The sequence below is a fragment of the Hyperoodon ampullatus genome, assembly GCF_949752795.1.
Source record: "Hyperoodon ampullatus genome assembly, chromosome: 1".
NCBI classification, from domain to species: Eukaryota; Metazoa; Chordata; class Mammalia; order Artiodactyla; family Ziphiidae; genus Hyperoodon; species Hyperoodon ampullatus.
Window position 1 is genome coordinate 3,559,560 of NC_136914.1, and position 22,277 is coordinate 3,581,836.

At 41.5% G+C, this 22,277-nt stretch overlaps 1 protein-coding gene across 1 annotated transcript in view; it reads right to left on the reverse strand.

The window, feature by feature from the left end:
* Positions 1-22,277, reverse strand: part of FHIP1A (FHF complex subunit HOOK interacting protein 1A) — a gene marked incomplete at its 5' end in the record, with an annotated part of 105,238 nt that overhangs the window by 72,705 nt on the left and 10,256 nt on the right. Inside the window, 3 exons of the mRNA XM_079707829.1 lie at positions 14-100; positions 2,234-2,392; positions 20,950-21,576. Of these exons, the coding sequence (XP_079563955.1) occupies positions 14-100; positions 2,234-2,392; positions 20,950-21,576 (873 nt within the window). The remainder of the gene's footprint in view (positions 1-13; positions 101-2,233; positions 2,393-20,949; positions 21,577-22,277) is intronic.

The window sequence follows — 22,277 nt, forward strand, 5'->3', positions numbered from 1 at the left end:
GCCAATCACTGACCTTATGGAGAGCTGGAGCCAAGACTGGTACCAAGAATCCATTGTAAATATAATTGACGAGCTGATTACGAATCAAGGGGTGAGCCACCTAAGAGAGAAACAGGAGTCATGAAAAAGATAAGGAGTGCAATCTTTAGGTCTTCTTAAAATCAAACATTTCTGTGTACATCCTGAATTCAAGAAGGAAATCCAAACTTTGGCCATTTATTCCATGGTTAAAGAAAAACTCAGACTTCAAACCAACATGTAATTTTTCCAGATGGTTTATCCCATTATAAACAGCCTGGACTTTCAAATTTTAAAACGGGTAATTTTAAGTTTCTATCTGAAAAAACAATAATAAATAGACTGATTACGTATTAGGGACTCAAAAATTAAAGTCGACAAACTGGAAAGTGTAATTTTTGTTCCATAACCTCATCTATGTCCTTTCTCAACCTGTGACTAATTAAAAAAATAATAAGAACTGTCAAAATAGACAATTAAAAACATTCACTTTGGTAGCAGAAAAAAATTTCTCATTTTGAAATGCATTTTCTGATAATCATTTATATTGGGGAAGAAAGCATTTAGAAAATTTTTTCATAAAAAAGATACTGTTAAAAAGCAGAAAACATTATCAGAGGTACACCACTTCCTATATTTAATTTTCAAAATATATTTAGCATGGATAAGCCTTACTAATATCTTTTATAATTACAACCATCCCTGGGTGTCTGTAGGGAACTGGTTCCTGGATGCCCACCCCCACCAGGATACCAAAGTGGGCAGATGTTTAAGTCCTTTATATGAAGTGGCACAGTATTCACATATAATCTACACACGTCTTCCCATATACTGTAAATCATCTCTAAATTACTGTATAATACCTAATACAATATACATAGTTGTAAATACAATGTAAACGCTGTGTAAATAGTTGCTGATACACAGCAAATTCAAGTTTTGCCCTTTGGAACTTTCTGGACTTTTTTCGAAATATTTTCAGAGTCTCTGTTGGTTGAATCCACAGCTGTGGAACCTGCAGATACAGGGGTCAACTGTAATCTGTTCACTTATACCCCCAAACAAAAAATCTTAAAAGTATATGGCTTCAATCTCAAAATATGATACAAAATATATCATTTCTCTGTTCTTAACCATGCCCGTTAGCTTTCTCCTTCTCTAAAAAAATAAAAATAGCATCAAACAATAAAGTAAAAAGCAATTTCTAGGGAAGTGAGGCTAGATCTTTAAATTACTGACAATCTCTCTCTGTGTGTACATTTGGGGAGAAACTAATAGTTCCATCTTTTTTATTTCCACATTCTTCTGCAAGAAAATGTTGACAGACTGTAATATTAAAGGAAAAAATAACTTAAGATGTAATCCATTTATCTTATACATAAATAAAATTTCCTTTGCCTTAGCAATAAAAAGGAGATGGGAACTAAAGTAATTTACTTGCATTTTCTTCCAGGAGGTATTTCTTTATTTGGTAGATAAACAGATTATAACTAACATTTTTCACCTTACAATCACCATAAAGAAAATTTGATTTCTTAATAAATCTAAGATTAAGGTAATATTTGTGCTATATAGAAATAAGACATTTTTTGATGAAAGCCTACTACACCCTTGAGTATATATAAAATCTGTTTTTTTTTAACTGAAAACAGTAACAAGAAATCTGAAGGTAAAAATCTAATCAAAAAGCCAATATACCAGAGTTCAGTGGTTATTTGTTCCCCGAAGCAGGCCAATTTCAAACCAAATTTAATTTGTGTTGCTAAGAAGATGCTTAACTTCTTCTAAATTCAATTGGAATAACAATATTCTTTATGCAGTAAGCACCATTAAGCAAAATAAAGTGTTTTCCTTTGTAGACTCCCAAGAAGACCTTGAAGTAAAAGTGGTATAATTTGGAGTACTTAGAAGCCTAAAATTATCTATTTACTGAGTCAGGCATTGAACTTATTTTTGATGGTTAAGTGGATCATCAAAACAGAATTAACACTTTTTATAACGAAGGTAAAGAAAATCTACTCTTTTTTTCTCAATTGAAACTTCCCAGAAACCTCTAAACTAACACTCTTACTCATTCGAGAACATTCAGTAGGCTTAAAGTAAAGCATCAGTATTCCATAAACGTTGATTGAAATAAGAAAAGGAATGTGTATCCACTGATCCTTCCCGTGTATCCTGAATGGACCACGACAGAGGGTTCCTTGCCTGCTCCCACCTGAATGACGGCGTTGCAGAACTCAAGGGAGTTCATGAACTGGACCAGGGGAGGCAGCAGGACCCAGTCGTCCGTCAGAAGGCAGTGCCATTCCTCGTCCTTCTCTTCCAGCTTGGCAGGCAAGGAAGAGTACAGACCACTGAGCCCGGTCGCAAGCACCTGTGTTCAGAAATAAAAACGTAATCAACACTTTCCCCAGGTTCTTAACCTGCAACAAACAGCTCCCAGGTGACGCCACTGCCACGGGTCCAGACTGTACTTTAGGTAGCGAGGTATTCCAGCATTAAGAGGCTGTCAGCTAGGAAGGATTCCACAGCTGGAGGCGGGAGGGAAGGACACGTCCAGCAGAGGGAACAGGAGCCCCAGAGGTCTTCGGCTAATACCTACGCGAGGCTACAGGTTGTTGATCTCTTATGTGCCAGGCCTACGCTGGGCAGTGGTAGGGGGAGTGAGGGAGACACATGCAAGATGAAGAAAAAGCATGGTTCCGGCTCCCAAGGTATGCAGGAGAGGAGCGAACTCGTAAACAATGCGTTCTGTTACACGACGCTGAGTGCGCACACAGAGACGACCCACACACACACACCCCCGTTCCATGGGGACACACCCTGGACTGAGGCGGCCCAGGACAGAAGATCTCACACGAGCAGCATGAGTAGCTTTATGAGAAAGATTCCTGCAGGCATGTTAAAGCTCATGACTGACACGTGCATGTTTCCAGTTTAGAGAGGGCTTTCATCTCATCTCCACAAATTATAGCAAGAAGAAAGAACTGGGGGTCACGGGTCAGTTAGATGGGATGACGATACTTCAAACAGAGCTAAAGCGGGTCTAAACGGAAGCATCAGCAGTGGGAAAAAGAGGAGTAAAGAAAGGGGAGGATCACACATAAGGTGGACATGAGGGTGATCTTACTATCATACCTACCTATCCAGTATTAACGCAAAGCTCACAAGGTTTACTTTCTTCCCCTGCTCGGTTTCTAAATGACACTGACAGCATTTGGGCTCAGTTAGTGACGGTGAGTGAGAACTCCAAACTGTCACTTTATCCAGCTCGGTCATTAAGAAAATGCTGATGCATTAAATTGAGACAGAAATATAGAAAAGGAACACACACGTTGACTGCCTATTAGTTTTATCTTGTGGAGAACAGGACCAAGGGAAACAATGAATTTCACAGTACGGGGAAGTGATGCTAGCCAAACAGCACCTCAGGGCTCCTGATCTGGTAGATGTGCAAAGGATGGACAGGAAGTGCCCAGAAAGAAACACAGAAGTGATTTATAAAAGGTGCTGCTCTAGGGTAAACCCTGAGGTTATAAGGAACTCAAATGGGATAGAAACATTCAAGAAAACACTCCATTATGAGTTAGGCCCAGAAAAGAAACAGCAAAGTATTCACTGATCTCACAGTCTAATAAGAGATGAACAGGCAATTATAACAGTGTAATAAATGCTCAAACTACATAATAGAAAATATGTCACCGTGGATATACAAACCCAGACTTGGAGTGTTGGGAGCAGGAAATGTTCTCAGAAGAAGTGATGTCGGGCTCCCCTGGTGGCACAGTGGTTAAGAATCTGCCTGCCAATGCAGGGGACACGAGTTCGAGCCCTGGTCCGGGAAGATTCCACATGCTGCGGAGCAACTAAGCCCGCACGCCACAACTACTGAAGCCCGTGCACCTAGAGCCCATGCTCTGCAACAAGAGAAGCCACCGCAATGAGAAGCCCACGCACCGCCACGAAGAGCAGTCCCCGCTCGCCGCAACTAGAGAAAGCCCACGCCCATCAACAAAGACCCAATGCAGCCAAAAATAAATAAATTAAATAAATTAATTTTTTAAAAAAAGAAGTGATGTCCAAGCTGCTGAAGAATGAATAAGAGTTAGCCAGAAAAAGAATGTTGGAAAGAAGAATATTCCAAGCAGAGGATGTACAAAAGCTCAAAGGAGCAAGAAAAGATGGCACCTTCTGGAACTAAGAGAAGTGCAGTATTACTGGAGCATATAGTTAGAGATGGGAGGAGCCTGGCAAGGTTCACTGGAGCCAGGTCCTGCAGGGTTCTGTAGGACAGAACACAGAGCTGGAGCCCAGTGGAGAGTCCAGCAGACAGTGTGTGGGTCTGACACCTACGAGAGGGATCTGGACTAGAGATGGAGCCCTGGAGCTGTCCACATGGCGACGAGACCCCAAGCTACACAGACCAGAGAGAGAAGGGAAGGGAGGTTTAGACCGTGAGCTATAACAAAATAATCCATAGTGCCTGGAGTCAGACACAGAAAGTCAGAAGGAGGGATAGGGACCTCCCTGGCAGTCCAGTGGTTAAGACTTCTCCTTCCAGTGCAGGGGGTGCGGGTTCGATCCCTGGTCGGGGAGCTAGGATCCCACACGCCTCGGGGTCAAGAAAACCAAAACATAAAACAGAAGCAATATTGTAACAAACTCAATAAAGACTTTAAAAATGGTCCACATCAAAAAAACTCCTTAGGGACTTCCCTGGTGGCACAGTGGTTAAGAATCCGCCAGCCAGTGTGGGGGACACGGGTTTGAGCCCTGGTCCGGGAAGATCCCACATGCTGCCGAGCAACTAAACCCGTGCACCACAACTACTGAGCCTGCACTCTAGAGCCCGTGAGCCACAACTACTGAGCCCGAGTGCCACAGCTACTGAAGCCCATGCGCCTAGAGCCCGAGCTCCGCAACAAGAGAAGCCACCGCAATGAGAAGTCCGCGCACCACAATGAAGAGTAGCCCCTGCTCTCTGCAACTAGAGAAAGCCCGCACCCAGCGACGAAGACCCAACGCAGCCAAAAATAAAATATAAATAAATTTATTTTAAAAAAAAGGAGATGTGGATCCCGGCATGCCGAACTTGGAAAAATTACCTACAGACTGTTGCCTCTCCTCCCCGTCTTGATCCCAGGGCACCCTCTCGAGCTCCCTGTGTAGCAACTGTCCTGCGTGCATTTATTAATTTATCAGCCCTCTCCTCCATCTCACCTGGCCTGACGTGTTCATTCTCGTCCACACGGCAGATGTGGGCGACTTGCCCAGTCAGACGCTAACAGTACTTCCCCTGAGTAACACATCCGTCAACAACAGAGGATGGGCCTGAGGATTGGCCACCTGGAGGTCTCAGTGCAAAGAAACCAGACGCCGCCATTGGGGGGGAATGGGGGAGGGGAGGGATGGGGGAGGGGTGGGGATGGGGGCTATGAGCCCACAGTGGAGTGTGAGGGCAGCGAGAGAAAGACACGAACCGTCTCAACAGTGGAGAAAGAGAAAGGTTACATACATTTCTCTGTTCTATTTCCTAGTGACCTTGATTTACTCATTCATTCACTCACTCATTTAAAAAAAAAAAAATCAGTGAGCATCTTCAGGCCAGGTACTATGTTAAGTACGGGACATACGATAGTAGACAAGATAGTGCACGTATCTCTTCCAAAATCAGGGCATCTGTGGTCCCAGAGGAGAATGTCCCCGATTTAAAAGCATTTAACTCCTTGTCAGCAAACCCAAACAAATCACTTTAATTCCAGTTTTGAATGTGACCCCAAGTGAGCTGTTTGTTATAAATTAGAAACCGCTGGCAAGAGAGAACAGAGACCAAAAGTTCTCCTTGAAGGGAAATCTAATCTTGATGCCACATTTTTAAAATCAATTACATTTGCTAACTCATGCTAAATTAACCAGAGAACAAAGGCTTTAATTCTGCATACTCCCGATTCCTTAACCACTTGGAGGCTTTGAAAATGAATTCATAAAGACAGCTTAATTTGTCTGACTAAGAAGCTGGGAATAACTATTCAGTATATCAGTATAATTACAGCAACATTAATTTTCAAATTACATACATCAGTGGCAGTAATTAAAAATAACACATACCTAATATTCACTTTTTTTTTAAAGAGTGTTCTGAAAAGGGCATGGCTGAGATGCGAACACGGCCCGCCTGTGCGGGAAGACAGTGCGGTGTGCCCGCTGGACACGCACTCCTGCCATGTGCTCGCCCCTGGAAGCAGAGCCAGAGAATGTTTCTGCAGTGGTCTCCAGCGTGGCGGAGAAACACAGAAGAAAACAGTCTGCACAATAAAGAGGACTACACGGGCTTAAGAGCAAGATTCCAAATCTTTACTGCTAAATATTTATCCTTTCCAAGACTTTGCTCAGAGTTCAGATTCCTTCATCCAATCCACAGATACTTCTAGAAGACCAACGACAGGCCAGGCACCGCGTCAGGCCGGTGCTGGGGAAAGAGCACTGAGCGAGTCAGACTGGGTGAGATGGCAAAGACCACCAATCAACCAATAAATGCAAGAAAGACCATTACTTCAGGAAGAGGTGCAGGTGGTGCTGTGGGACTAGGAAGAGGGGACAGGAGGGGCAACAACAGGTCTGCAGGTAATTCTTCCGGGAGTTTGACGGCACAAGCTATTTACCTTCAAGTTTAATTTTTAACTTAAAAATGTAAGAATATATAGACATTCAACAGCGAATTTTTTTTAAATGCTCATCCACTCTTTTAGCCTTTTACTGATCCTGACCACAAAAAAGTAACTGTAAAACATTATATTTATTCCCACAGATTAAGTATTAATTTTTTTTTTTTTTTGGCCACGCCATGAGGCATGTGGGCTCTTAGTTCCCCAACCAGGGATCGAACCCATGCCCCCCTGCGTTGGGAGTGTGGAATCTTAACCACTGGACCGCCAGGGAAGTCCCATAACCCAATATTTTTAATTTATCTTTTCTCAAGAGTCTTAAAAAAACAAATCACCATATAAAACCACAAGGATGACAGACAATTTAAAAACGCAAACCACTTCTCTGATGGCAGTATAGCATGGTAATTGTCGAGACCATGGATTTCAGTATCAGACTAACGTGGTTTTGAACCTGTCTCTGCCATTCACAGGCAGAAAGTCCCTGAAAGTTCAGTTTCTTCACTGAGCTGCTGCAAGGATTGAAGGAAATCGTGCACGTAAAGAGGTCGGCATGATGGTTTACACACAGCAATGCTTCCGAGGGAGGGGAGAGAGATGATGTGCACAGAGCAGTGAGCAATCTGGAAAGGTCCGCCTTTAACTTTCAACATCTAATAGCACCCAGTTAATTTCAGCAAAAACAAAAAGATCGTAAGCAGATGGCTTTAGTCAGAAGCTAGCAGCAAAACACCTGGTGGGGACCATATGTGACAACTTGCCGAAATAAAAAGCCTCATAAATTTTAGATATGGGATAAATAACTTTCTACCTGTGGCTGTGTACCGAAAGGCTGCTTATTTCAATCTGCATCTCCTAATGTATGTATAGGCTGTTTTCGACTTTTGCCAATATGCAACAAGTGACAGGGCTTAATCATCAATACTCGGTTTAAAAAAATCAAAAGAAGCTACGGTCATATACTCCTCAACCATTCATTGGCACTAAATAGTTCCCTAGAGTATCCTCATTCTCTTTCTTTTCTTGGGAAAACACAGCTTGAGACAAGAGGCAGCAGAACCAGCAAGCTCTTCCTATCAACCACAGAACAAAAGTTTCCAAAAGTGGTCCAGTTTCCTGAAAGAGTCATCACTCTTCCCAAAGCCTGATGCTAACACACTTTGACAATCATACTAATTAGAGAAAGCTTTTTGTCAATTGTGGTCCTTAGCTGCATGGTTAATAGAGTATGCTTTTATCTTCAACATAAAGAGGTCTTTTTTTTTTGTTTAATTATGTTGTCAGTTGTAATTATAGAAAACTGGGTACAAATGAGATTATGGGATCTATCCTGAGGGGCAACTTAGCACAAGGAAGCTCTGTGTTCCATTCTGGCAAATAAGGTCAGCTGGAGATGTTTTTCCTCTAATTTTAATGAACTGTACAGGGTTTTAAAACACTTTTTTATGAAAGCAACAACTACTCAGTGAAATCTGCCTATAACTTAGTAAGTGGAAATCTAAACGTTAAAAGCATGCTCCATTCTAGTCCTAATATGTTTAAATGTGTAAAATATGCAATATTACAAAAACGTAAAACATAATAGAATAGAAAACCATCCACAAGGTTTAAGATTTTAATATTTTGCCATAATTTCTTCAGAGTGCTCTTTGTTTTTAAAAAAATAAAACATTACAAATAGAGCTAAACCCTACTCCAATCCCATTACCATCCCTCCTCCTTCCTTTGCCCCCAAAAGTAACCACAGTCCTGAACTTAGTACCTATTATGCCTGTGCTTGTTTTTGTACTTCTACTGTATTCATAGGTATCCGAAAACCAGTATACACTAAGATTTCGTCTTAAAACTTCATGTAAATTTTATGTAAATATTAACATACTATATGTAACCTTTTGCTACTTACTTTTTTATGTTTCTAGATTTCATGCTTTTTGTTTTTAGGTTTATTGGTGTTCACACATGTAGATGCAGTTACATGCTAATAAATGTGAAATGTGATTCATTCATTTTTTTATTGAAGTACAGTTGACTTACAATATTATATTAGTTTCAACATAACATAGTAATTTGATATTTTTATAGATTACACTCCATTCAAAATTATTATAAAATATTGACTATATTCCCTGTGCTGTACATTACATCCTTGTAACTTATTTACGTTATACCTAGTAGTTTGTACCCTTCACCTATTTTGCCCTGACCCCAACCCCTCTCCCCACTGATAACCACGAGTTTGTTCTCTGTACCTGTGAGTCTTTTCCTGTTTTGTCATATTTCTTCATTTGTTTTATTTTTTTTTTTAATTTTTTTATTAGTTTCTGCTTTATAACAAAGTGAATCAGTCATACATATACATCTGTTCCCACATCCCTTCCCTCATGCATCTCCCTCCCTCCCACCCTCCCCATCCCACCCCTCCAGGCGGTCACAAAGCACCGAGCTGATCTCCCTGTGCTCTGCGGCTGCTTCCCACTATCTATCTACCTTACGTTTGGTAGTGTATATATGTCCATGCCTCTCTTTCCCTTTGTCACAGCTTACCCTTCCCCTTCCCCATATCCTCAAGTCCATTCTCAAGTAGGTCTGTGTCTTTATTCCCGTTTTACCCCTAGGTTCTTCATGACATTTTTTTTTTTTTAATTCCATATATATGTGTTAGCATACGGTATTTGTCTTTCTCTTTCTGACTTACTTCACTCTGTATGACAGACTCTAGGTCTATCCACCTCATTACAAATAGCTCAGTTTCGTTTCTTTTTATGGCTGAGTAATATTCCATTGTATATATGTGCCACATCTTCTTTATCCATTCATCCGATGATGGACACTTAGGTTGTTTCCAGCTCCGGGCTATTGTGAATAGAGCTGCAATGAACATTTTGGTACATGTCTCTTTTTGAATTATGGTTTTCTCAGGGTATATGCCTAGTAGTGGGATTGCTGGCTCATATGGTAGTTCTATTTTTAGTTTTTTAAGGAACCTCCATACTGTTCTCCATAGTGGCTGTACCAATTCACATTCCCACCAGCAGTGCAAGAGTGTTCCCTTTTCTCCACACCCTCTCCAGCATTTATTGTTTCTAGATTTCTTGATGATGGCCATTCTGACTGGTGTGAGATGATATCTCATTGTAGTTTTGATTTGCATTTCTCTAATGATTAATGATGTTGAGCATTCTTTCATGTGTTTGTTGGCAGTCTGTATATCTTCTTTGGAGAAATGCCTATTTAAGTCTTCTGCCCATTTTTGGATTGGGTTGTTTGTTTTTTTGCTATTGAGCTGCATGAGCTGTTTATAAATTTTGGAGATTAATCCTTTGTCAGTTGCTTCATTTGCAAATATTTTCTCCCATTCTGAGGGTTGTCTTTTGGTCTTGTTTATGGTTTCCTTTGCTGTGCAAAAGCTTTGAAGTTTCATTAGGTCCCATTTGTTTATCTTTGTTTTTATTTCCATTTCTCTAGGAGGTGGGTCCAAAAGGATCTTGCTGTGATTTATGTCATAGAGTGTTCTGCCTATGTTTTCCTCTAGGAGTTTGATAGTTTCTGGCCTTACATTTAGGTCTTTAATCCATTTTGAGCTTATTTTTGTGTATGGTGTTAGGGAATGATCTAATCTCATACTTTGACATGTCCCTGTCCAGTTTTCCCAGCACCACTTATTGAAGAGGCTGTCCTTTCTCCACTGTACATTCCTGCCTCCTTTATCAAAGATAAGTTGGCCATATGTGCGTGGGTTTATCTCTGGGCTTTCTATCCTGATCCACTGATCTATCTTTCTGTTTTTATGCCAGTACCACACTGTCTTAATTACTGTAGCTTTGTAGTATAGTCTGAAGTCAGGCAGCCTGATTCCTCCAGCTCCGTTTTTCGTTCTCAAGATTGCTTTGGCTATTCGGGGTCTTTTGTTTTTCCAAACAAATTTTGAAATTTTTTGTTCTACTTCTGTGAAAAATGCCAGTGGTAGTTTGATAGGGATTGCATTGAATCTGTAGATTGCTTTGGGTAGTAGAGTCATTTTCACAATATTGATTCTTCCAATCCAGGAGCATGGTATATCTCTCCATCTATTTATATCCTCTTTAATTTCTTTCATCAGTGTCTTATAATTTTCTGCATACAGGTCTTTTGTCTCCTTAGGTAGGTTTATTCCTAGATATTTTATTCTTTTTGTTGCAATGGTAAATGGGAGTGTTTTCTTGATTTCATTTTCAGATTTTTCATCATTAGTGTACAGGAATGCCAGAGATTTCTGTGCATTAATTTTGTATCCTGCTACTTTACCAAATTCATTGATTAGCTCTAGTAGTTTTTCGGTAGCATCTTTAGGATTCTCTATGTATAGTATCATGTCATCTGCAAACAGTGACAGCTTTACTTCTTCTTTTCCAATTTGGATTCCTTTTATTTCCTTTTCTTCTCTGATTGCTGTGGCTAAAACTTCCAAAACTAGGTTGAATAAGAGTGGTGAGAGTGGGCAGCCTTGTCTTGTTCCTGATCTTAGTGGAAATGGTTTCAGTTTTTCACCATTGAGGACAATGTTGGCTGTGGGTTTGTCATATATGGCCTTTATTATGTTGAGGAAAGTTCCCTCTATGCCTACTTTCTGCAGGGTTTTTATCATAAATGGGTGTTGAATTTTGTCGAAAGCTTTCTCTGCATCTATTGAGATGATCATATGGTTTTTCTCCTTCAATTTGTTAATATGGTGTATCACATTGATTGATTTGCGTATATTGAAGAATCCTTGCATTCCTGGAATAAACCCCACTTGATCATGGTGTATGATCCTTTTAATGTGCTGTTGGATTCTGTTTGCTAGTATTTTGTTGAGGATTTTTGCATCTATGTTCATCAGTGATATTGGCCTGTAGTTTTCTTTCTTTGTGACATCCTTGCCTGGTTTTGGTATCAAGGTGATGGTGGCCTCGTAGAATGAGTTTGGGAGTGTTCCTTCCTCTGATATTGTTTGGAAGAGTTTGAGAAGGATGGGTGTTAGCTCTTCTCTAAATGTTTGATAGAATTCGCCTGTGAAGCCATCTGGTCCTGGGCTTTTGTTTGATGGAAGATTTTTAATCACAGTTTCAATTTCAGTGCTTGTGATTGGTCTATTCATATTTTCTATTTCTTCCTGAGTCAGTCTTGGTAGGTTGTGCATTTCTAAGAATTTGTCCATTTCTTCCAGGTTGTCCATTTTATTGGCATAGAGTTGCTTATAGTAATCTCTCATGATCTTTTGTATTTCTGCAGTGTCAGTTGTTACTTCTCCTTTTTCATTTCTAATTCTACTGATTTGAGTCTTCTCCCTTCTTTTCTTGATGAGTCTGGCTAATGGTTTCTCAATTTTGTTTATCTTCTCAAAGAACCAGCTTTTAGTTTGGTTGATCTTTGCTATCGTTTCCTTCATTTCTTTTTCATTTATTTCTGATCTGATCTTTATGATTTCTTTCCTTCTGCTAACTTTGGGGGTTTTTTGTTCTTCTTTCTCTAATTGCTTTAGGTGCAGGGTCAGGTTGTTTACTCGATATGTTTCCTGTTTCTTAAGGTGGGATTGTATTGCTATCAACTTCCCCCTTAGAACTGCTTTTGCTGTGTCCCATAGGTTTTGGGTCGTCGTGTCTCCATTGTCATTTGTTTCTAGGTATTTCTTAATTTCCTCTTTGATTTCTTCAGTGATCACTTCGTTATTGAGTAGTGTATTGTTTAGCCTCCATGTGTTTGTATTTTTTACAGATCTTTTCCTGTAATTGATGTCTAGTCTCATAGCATTGTGGTCGGAAAAGATACTTGATACAATTTCAATTTTCTTAAATTTACCAAGGCTTGATTTGTGACCCAAGATATGATCTATCCTGGAGAATGTTCCATGAGCACTTGAGAAAAATGTGTATTCTGTTGTTTTTGGGTGGAATGTCCTATAAATATCAATTAAGTCCATCTTGTTTAATGTATCATTTAAAGCTTGTGTTTCCTTATTTATTTTCATTTTGGATGATCTGTCCATTGGTGAAAGTGGGGTGTTAAAGTCCCCTACTATGATTGTGTTACTGTCGATTTCCCCTTTTATGGCTGTTAGTATTTGCCTTATGTATTGAGGTGCTCCTATGTTGGGTGCATAAATATTTACAATTGTTATATCTTCTTCTTGGATCGATCTCTTTATCGTTATGTAGTGTCCTTCTTTGTCTCTTCTAATAGTCTTTATTTTAAAGTCTATTTTGTCTGATATAAGAATTGCTACTCCAGCTTTCTTTTGATTTCCATTTGCATGGAATATCTTTTTCCATCCCCTTACTTTCAATCTGTATGTGTCTCTAGGTCTGAAGTGGGTCTCTTGTAGACAGCATATATATGGGTCTTGTTTTTGTATCCATTCAGCCACTCTGTGTCTTTTGGTGGGAGCATTTAGTCCATTTACATTTAAGGTAATTATTGATATGTATGTTCCTATTCCCATTTCCTTAATGGCTTTGGGTTCGTTATTGTAGGTATAGTCCTTCTGTTGTGTTTCTTGCCTAGAGAAGTTCCTTTAGCATTTGTTGTAAAGCTGGTTTGGTGGTGCTGAACTCTCTCAGCTTTTGCTTGTCTGTAAACGTTTTAATTTCTCCATCAAATCTGAATGAGATCCTTGCTGGGTAGAGTAATCTTGGTTGCAGGTTTCTCTCCTTCATCACTTTAATTATGTCCTGCCACTCCCTTCTGGCTTGTAGAGTTTCTGCTGAGAGATCAGCTGTTAACCTGATGGGGATTCCCTTGTGTGTTATTTGTTGTTTTTCCCTTGCTGCTTTTAATATGATTTCTTTGTGTTTAATTTTTGACAGTTTGATTAATATGTGTCTTGGCGTATTTCTTCTTGGATTTATTCTGTATGGGACTCTCTGTGCCTCCTGGACTTGATTAACTATTTCCTTTCCCATATTAGGGAAGTTTTCAACTATAATCTCTTCAAATATTTTCTCAGTCCCTTTCTTTTTCTCTTCTTCTTCTGGAACCCCTATAATTCGAATGTTGGTGCGTTTAATGTTGTCCCAGAGGTCTCTGAGACTGTCCTCTGTTCTTTTCATTCTTTTTTCTTTATTTTTCTCTGCATCAGTTATTTCCACTATTTTATCTTCCACCTCACTTATCCGTTCTTCTGCCTCAGTTATTCTGCTATTGATCCCATCTAGAGTATTTTTCATTTCATTTATTGTGTTTTTAATCGATGCTTGATTCATCTTTAGCTCTTCTAGGTCCTTGTTAACTGTTTCTTGCATATTGTCTATTCTATTTCCAAGATTTTGGATCTGGGAAATAGAATCTTGGATCAGCTTTACTATCATTATTCTGAATTCTTTTTCAGGTAGACTGCCTATTACGTCTTCATTTGTTAGGTCTGGTAGGTTTTTATCTTGCTCCTTCACCTGCTGTGTGTTTTTCTGCTTTCTCATTTTGCTTATGTTACTGTGTTTGGGGTCTCCTTTTTGCAGGCTGCAGATTCGTAGTTCCCGTTGTTTTTGGTGTCTGTCCCCCGTGGCTAAGGTTGTTTCAGTAGGTTGTGTAGGCTTCCTGGTGGGGGGGACTAATGCCTGTGTTCTGGTGGTTGAAGCTCGATCTTGTCTTTCTGGTGGACAGGTCCACGTCTGGTGGTGTGTTTTGGGGTGTCTGTGGCCTTATTATGTTTTTAGGTAGCCTCTCTGCTAATGGGTGGGGTTGTGTTCCTGCCTTGCTAGTTGCTTGGCATAGGGTGACCAGCACTGTAGCTTGCTGGTCATTGACTGAAGCTGGGTGCTGGTGTTGAGATGGAGATCCCTGGGAGATTTTCGCTGCTTGATATTATGTGGAGCTGGGAGGTCTCTTGTGGACCCGTGTCCTGAAGTTGGCTCTCCCACTTCAGAGGCACAGCACTAACTCCTGGCTGCAGCACCAAGAGCCTTTCATCCACCCGGCTCAGAATAACAGTGAGAAAAAGTAGAGAGAAATAATTAGTAGAAGAAAGAAAGAGAGATTGAAAGAAAGGAAGAAGGGAAGAAAGGAAGGAAGGAAGAAAGAAAGAAAGGAGGGAGGGAGGAAGGATGGAAAGAAAGAAGGAAAGAAAGGAGGGAGGGAGGGAGGAATGAAAGCAAAAGGAAGAGTGAATGGAAGAAGAGAGGGAGGGAGGAAGGAAAGAAAGAAAGAAAGACAGGAGGGAGGGAGGGAGGGAGGAAGGAAAGAAAAAGAAAGTGGAAAGAAGAAGGGTGGGAGGGAGGGAGGGATGGAGGAAAGAAAAAGAAAGAAGGAAAGGAGGAGCGGAGGGAGGGAGGGAGGAAGGGAAGGGAGGAAAAAAAGAAAGAGCAGGTAAAGTAAAATAGAATAAAGTATGAAATATAGTAGCGTTATTAAAATTAAAAAGTAATTATTGAAAAAAAAACACGGACCAATAGAACCCTGGGACATATGGTGGAAGCAAAGCTATACAGAGAGAATCTTACACAGAAGATTACACATACACATTCACAAAAAGAGAGCAGGGGGAAAAATCAAAAATCTTGCTCTCCAAGTCCACCTCCTCGATTTGGGATAATTCGTTGTAAAAAGAGGAAAAGGGCGAAAAGTCTGAAATCTTGCTAAGTCCACCTCCTTAATTTGAGATAATTCGTTGTAAAAAGAGGGGAAAAAAAGGGGGGAAAGTCTTAAATCTTGTCCTCAAGGTCCACTTCCTCAATTTGGGATGATTCGCTGTCCATTCATGCACTCCACAGACGCAGGGCACATCAAATGGACCGTGGAGCTTTAATCCGCTGCCTCGGAGGCTGCACAGAGAGATTTCCCTGTCTCTGCTCTCACAGCTCCCGGGTCTCAGCCTTGGACCTGGCCCCGCCTCTGCGCGTAGGTCGCCGGAGGGCGTCCGTTCTTCGCTCAGACAGGACGGGTTTAAAGGAGCCGCTGATTCGGGGGCTCTGGCTCACTCAGGCAGAGGGGAGGGAGGGGAATGCCCTCTCCTCGCGCAGCAGGCAACAAAAGGGAAAAAAGTCTCTTGCCTCTCCGGTAGCTCCAGACCCTTTCCCCGGACTCCCTCCGGGCTAGCACTAACCCCTTCAGGGTCTCTTCCTGCCGCCAGCCCCAGACCTCTCCCTGCGCTCCGACTGAAAGCCGATACCCGAGCCTCAGCTCCCAGCCCCGCCCGCCCTGGCGGCCGAGCAGACAAGTCTCTCGGGCTGGTGTGTGCCTGAGGGCACCGATCCTCTGTGCCAAAATCTCTCTGCTTTGCCCTCCGCACCCCTGTTGCTGTGCTCTCCTCCGCTACTCCGAAGCTTTCCCCCTCCGCCACCTGCAGTGTCCGCCCGCGAAGGGGCTTGTAGTGTGTAGAAACCTTCCCTCCTTCACGGCTCCCTCCCACTGGTGCAGGTCCCGTCCATATCCTATTGTCTCTGTTTATTCTTTTTTTCTTTTGACCTACCCAGGTATGTGGGGAGTTTCTTGCCTTTTGGGGGGTCTGAGGTCTTCTGTCAGCGTTCAGTAGGTGTTCTGTTGGAGTTGTTCCACGTGTAGATGAATTTCTGATGTATCTGTGGGGAGGAAGGTGATCTCCGCGTCTTACTCTTCCGCCATCTTCCTCCGGCCCCCCTGTTTTATTTTTTAGATTCCACATATAAGTGAAGACATATTTGTCTTTCTCTTATTTATTTCCTAAGCATAATACCCTCCAGGTCCATCCATGCTGTTTCAAATGGCAAAATTTCATTCCATTTTTATACAAAGAAAACAAAACGCTAATTCGAAAAGATACATGCACCCCGATGCTATAGAATATCTTTGTGCATGTACCCTTGTAAACATGTGCCCGATTTCCCTAGGACAGATATCTAGAAGTGAAGATGCAGGATCACATGGTATGCAAATATTCAATTTCATTAAATATTGCCATATGGCTTTCCTGCGTTATTGTACCCATTTATATTCTCAAGAGTTCCTGTTGTTCCACCCCCTCGACAGCACTTGGTGCTATCAGACGTCTAATGGTTAGCCACTCTGATGCCATTACCTGGTGTCTCATTGTGGGTTCATTTGTATTTCCCTGACTCTAGAGCAGATGAGCGTATTTTCATATATTTATCAGGTTTGGGGTCTTTTGGGAAACGACTGTTCGTATCCTTCACCCATGTTTCCTCATTTTCTTATCTATTTGTAGTATTACAAATATTTTTGTATATTTTGGGTACCAACCACTTGTAGTTATGTGTGTTGCAAATATCTTCTCCCAATCTGTGTTTTTGCTTTTTTTTAATTTATTTATTTATTTATTTGGCTGCTCTGGGTCTTAGTTGAGGCACACGGGATCTTTGCTGCCACGTGCAGGATCTTTAATTGCAGGATGCGGGATCTGGTTCCCAGACCAGGGATCGAACCCGGGTGTGGTTAAGAATCCACGCTTCCAATGCAGGGAGCAGGGGTTCCATCCCTGGTCAGGGAACTAAGACCCCACATGCCGTGCCATGCAGCCAAAATGAAAAAAAGAGTCACTTGGGGCCTAATTGGGAAACTGGATATTAGATCATATTATGGAATTATTGTATAATTTTCTTAGTGTAATAATGGTATTGTGATTATGCAGGAGCATGTCCTTATTTGTAGGAGATACATATTAAAATACTTGATGTCTATAATTTAATTTCAAATAGCACAACAAAACAAATAAAGGGCATAGGTGATAAATATATGCAAATATGACAAATATTAACAATTTTGAATTTAAACGGTGTGTACATGGTGTTCATTTTAGTATTTTCCAAGTTTTCTGTATTTTGCTTTTTTCCATAATAAAAAGTTGTAAAACATAAATTGCATTAACTTTATGGACTGACTTGCAGAAAAGTGTCCTCTACACAATATCTACAAACTGCAGGGCTTTCCATCTACTTCTATCTTATTTTATGCCCTTTGATAAAGTTGTAAAATTTTCCTTGTAAAGGCCTTTTACATATTTGTTAGATTTAGTCAAGATAAATTATGATGCTTTTGTGAATGGTACCTTTTTATTTTTTTTAAATAAATTTATTTATTTACATTTTTTATTTTTGGCTGCATTGGGTCTTCGTTGCTGCACTCGGGCTTTCTCTAATTGCGGCGAGCGGGGGCTATTCTTTGTTGTGGTGCACAGGCTTCTCATTGCGGTGGCTTCTCTTGTTGAGGAGCCCAGGCTCTAGGTGCACGGGTTTCAGTAGTTGTGACACTCAGGCTCAGTAGTTGTGGCTCGCGGGCTCTAGAGCGCAGGCTCAGTCGTTGTGGCACAAGGCTTAGCTGCTCCGCGGCATGTGGGATCTTCCCAGATCAGGACTTGAACCCGTGTCCCCTGCATTGGCAGGCAGATTCTTAACCACTGCGCCACCAGGGAAGTCCAATGGCACCTTTTTACAATTGACCTGTAGATGCTGAACAGGTGAACCACGCAGATGTTCTGATGATCTGTCTTAATACCTGCACTCCTTCTTTAATAGCAGAACGACCCAAAACGATTCACGTAAGCCCAAACTCAAACCTGTGCAGAGCCCCTGCTCGAAAAAGCCCCATTGTTTAATGAGCGGCTGCCTCCACATCACTGCTCAGATCCAGCTCCTCTCTTACGTTCTCATTCCTGCCACTCTTGTTTCTCGACCCTAATGTGTGTCCCTGCTTCCTCCACAGCTCCCAAACTTACTTAGTCAGATTAAACTCCTACAAGAATTTTGATCATGCTGTGTTCTTGATCAAATCTCTTCAAGAACCCTCCAAACTGAATGAATATGCCAAGTGTGGTAGGCAGAATCATGGTCCCCCCAGACCTGTCTATATCCTGGTTCCTGAGCCTGTGAACACATGAGGTTCCACGGCAAAGGAAAATTAATGTGGCAGATGGAATTAAGGGTGCTAATCAGCTGATCTTTAAATAGAGATGATCTTAAAAATCTTTAAATCCTGGATGATCCAGGTAAACACAATGTCCTTGTGGAAGTGAGAGAGGCCGGCAGAAGAGCAGAGTCAGAGGGAAACGTGACTACGGAAGGATGGTCAGAGAGACGCAGTACTGCTGACTGTGAAAATGGGGGAGGGGGCCATGAGCTAAGGGGTGTGGGCAGCCTCTAGAAGCTGGAGAAGACAAGGAAACGGCCTCACCACAAGAGTCTCCAGAAAGGAGCACAGCCCTGCCGACATCCTGATGTTAGCCCAGTGAGACCTTCTGGACTTCTAACCTACGGCAAGACACTACTACTGTAAGATAATAATTTGTGTGGTTTAAAGCCACTAGAGTTTTTGGTAATTTGTTACAGGCGCAGTAGAAAACTAATACAGCAACGTATTCCAAAGATGCTTAGATTCAGGGTGAGGCGTTACATTTTTGCCTGAAGATATATTCTTTAAAAAGAGTTTATAGGGCTTCCCTGGTGGCGCAATGGTTGAGAGTCCGCCTGCCGATGCAGGGGACGTGGGTTCGTGCCCCGGTCCGGGAAGATCCCACATGCCGCGGAGCGGCTGGGCCCGTGAGCCATGGCCACTGAGCCTGCGCGTCCGGAGCCTGTGCTCCGCAACGGGAGAGGCCACAACAGTGAGAGGCCTGCGTACAACAACAACAACAACAACAACAAAAGAGAGTTTATAATCTAGTTTATAATTCTGTTGAAGGAGATAAGGAAGGGAGATTTAATATGTTGGCACAGATGAATGGAATCAGTTCTTCACTTCCCATTTGATTCTCAATCTTTGTGCAATTTCTTATTCCGTTGGTCAGAAGCCAGAAGAGAAGAGATACATGGCACCCTGAACTTAATTGAAATTCTATTTTTCAATATTTTTACTCATTTGTTTCCCCTGAAATAAATATTCACCACACGCTAGGGGACTCTGGTTTATTAGTGAAAATAGGACTCAGTAGTATAAAGAAGATTACTGCTTTTGAACCTCAAAGCAAAATACAGTATGTTACTCACTAGGATTGCTATTAGCATCTGGGGCAGGTCAGTTCTCTCCTGTGCGTGACCGTTCCACAAGCTACTGGACTTTAAGCATCCCTGGCCCCTGCACACTAAATGCTATCTGACCTCCCTCCCAGGTGACCCCATGTCCCTTGACAACCAAACACACCCCACATACACTTCTAAATGCCCTCACCCCGGTCAAGAACTACCCATGGAGTGTTAATTAACAATGAATCTGATCTACTTATGGCAACTTGCCTGGCCTGTTCTAATAAAACTCACTAATGGTCTTAACACACGATTCCAGCAGAATCAGGAATATTTAAGGCAATACAGTTTATAAAGTAACATAATGAGATGACTGGTACAAAGAACAGATAACGGAAATAAACTGAAAATGTTCACTGATTTAGGAAAATAAAAATAGCTGTGGCCCAACATCTGACAAACCAAAAGAAGATATATATCTATAAATCTGTCATTTAAATAACACCAAAAAATAATCAGAGTCCTAAGGCTTCTTAAGAATCTCAGACAGCTCCCAGTATTTTCTAGGACTGTGACTGGGCCTGGCTACTCGGGCATCTCCAAAAGACCTTACCCTTTATTTCTCACCAACCAACTATTAAGAAACTACACAGGGACTTCCCTGGTGGTCCAGTGGGTAAGACTCCTCGCTCCCAATGCAGGGGGCCCGGGTTCCATCCCTGGCCAGGGAACTAGATCCCGCATGCATGCAGCAACTAAGAAGTCCGCATGCCACAACTAAAGATCCCGCGTGCCGCAATGAAGACCTGGTGCAGCCTAAATAAATAAACATTAAAAGAAAAAGAAAAAGAAACCATACAGAGGACTTCTTGCTACTTAAAAGTGTAAATATGTATTCCTTTTTTTAAAAATAAAATCAGTGCTTTGGATCTACGATTTTGGTCATTATCTTGCTGGGAAACAAATTAATTTGTGAAGCCAGCTGTGAGGGGTCTGACCATATGCCATGATTCATTGGCGCAGAATCAACCTGAAAAGCTAAGAATATAAGAAGAGCAGGTTTTACCAACTGCTCAGGATATGCTCTTAGAAAAAACTAAAAACAGCTCGTAACCCAACAGAAATGAACCAAGAAACAGTAACACGTATCGTTTCCTCTGTTGGCTTATTTTGAGCTGACACTGCTCAGCCGAATGGCATCTCAACTTAAATTCCTCCGCTCCCTCCAAAAGATTTCCTCTAAATAGCTTTCCATAGAAGGTGCCAAGGGCAGTCTGCTGAAAAGAAAGGAATAAAAAAGTATCTGTCATTAGCCCAGGAGAGGAGAAGAGAAGCGGGTGGAAAATGGGCCAACAAGAAGGACTTACTGGACAAAAGTAGGTGTTCTCCACGATGTGATGGGCCACCACGCTGTTCTCAGCAGAGAGAGACATGATGAAGAGCAAAGCATCCCGGGCCTGCTGGCCTACAGTCCCCTCCCGGTGAATGAAGGGAATCAGAAGAGAGAAGATGAGGAAGTTGGCAGCCCCTTGGTCCTCGCTAGTGTGGAAGAAGAGCTCCAGGATGGATGGATCTTTGGCAAGAATGGAACAGAGCTGACTGAGCAGCACAACCAGCTTCCCCTCCACAGTGGGGGTGGCTGTTCCTGAACAAGCACTCAGCAACATCATCAGGGGCTTCAGGATGGGCTTGTGGTGCAGCAGAGGCTGGTGGGACTGGGTGATCAGCATCTCATACATCTTTAGCTGCTCCATTTTAGTCTCATCAGTAAATTCCCGTCTCAGACTCCAAAGGAAGAGTTTTTCCATGATGTTCTCAGAGACCACAAATTCCAGGATTGGCCCCATGGCAGCATCCCTGGCTTGCTCCTCAATCAGCAAAAAGAGCATGTGTTCTACATAGTTCTGTACAGCACTGGCCTCATCTGGAGGGATGAACCCATATTTTGCCTGGGTGTTCTTCAAGGGGTCATGCTTCTCTAAGATTTTCACAACCTGAAACCAAATCAAACATGTGTCATCCATCTGATGTTTATCATAACTACAAAAACATACCACTGCTAATTGTACCAAATCTTCATGGAAAATGTAAGAGCCATGACCCCCAACAAGATACATGTGAGCATTCTGTGTCTCCCTCTCATGAGAACAAAATGAAGGAGTTAAACTACAGGAAGAAGATGTCTGAAGTTGTTCATTTATCATAGTGACAAATGTTGGCAACCTAAATGTCAAAGAAAGTAATATGGTTATGTAAATTAAGCTACATGCATTCCTGGGCCTATTATTATGAAGACTGCTGAGCAAAATAAAAAATAAAAAACCTGTAAGTGATAACGTCAGATGAAAAACTAAGTCACTTGTATATAGTTAGATCCATCATTATTAACTATGTCAAAAACACGCAAGTGAAAAAAGACTGAAAAGAAACATGGAAAAACAGTAATCGCTTTTGTGTTCAAAGTAATGACAAGTTCTTAAATTTTTTTCTAAACTGTCAAGAATATAATTCACTTTGTTATAAAGCAGAAACTAAGACACCATTGTAAAGCAATTATACTACAATAAAGATGTTAAAAAAAAAAGAATATAATAGTGCTTTTAGGGATTTCCCTGGTGGTGCAGTGGTTAAGAATCCACCTGCCAATGCAGGGGACACGGGTTCGAGGCCTGGTCCGGGAAGACCTCACATGCCG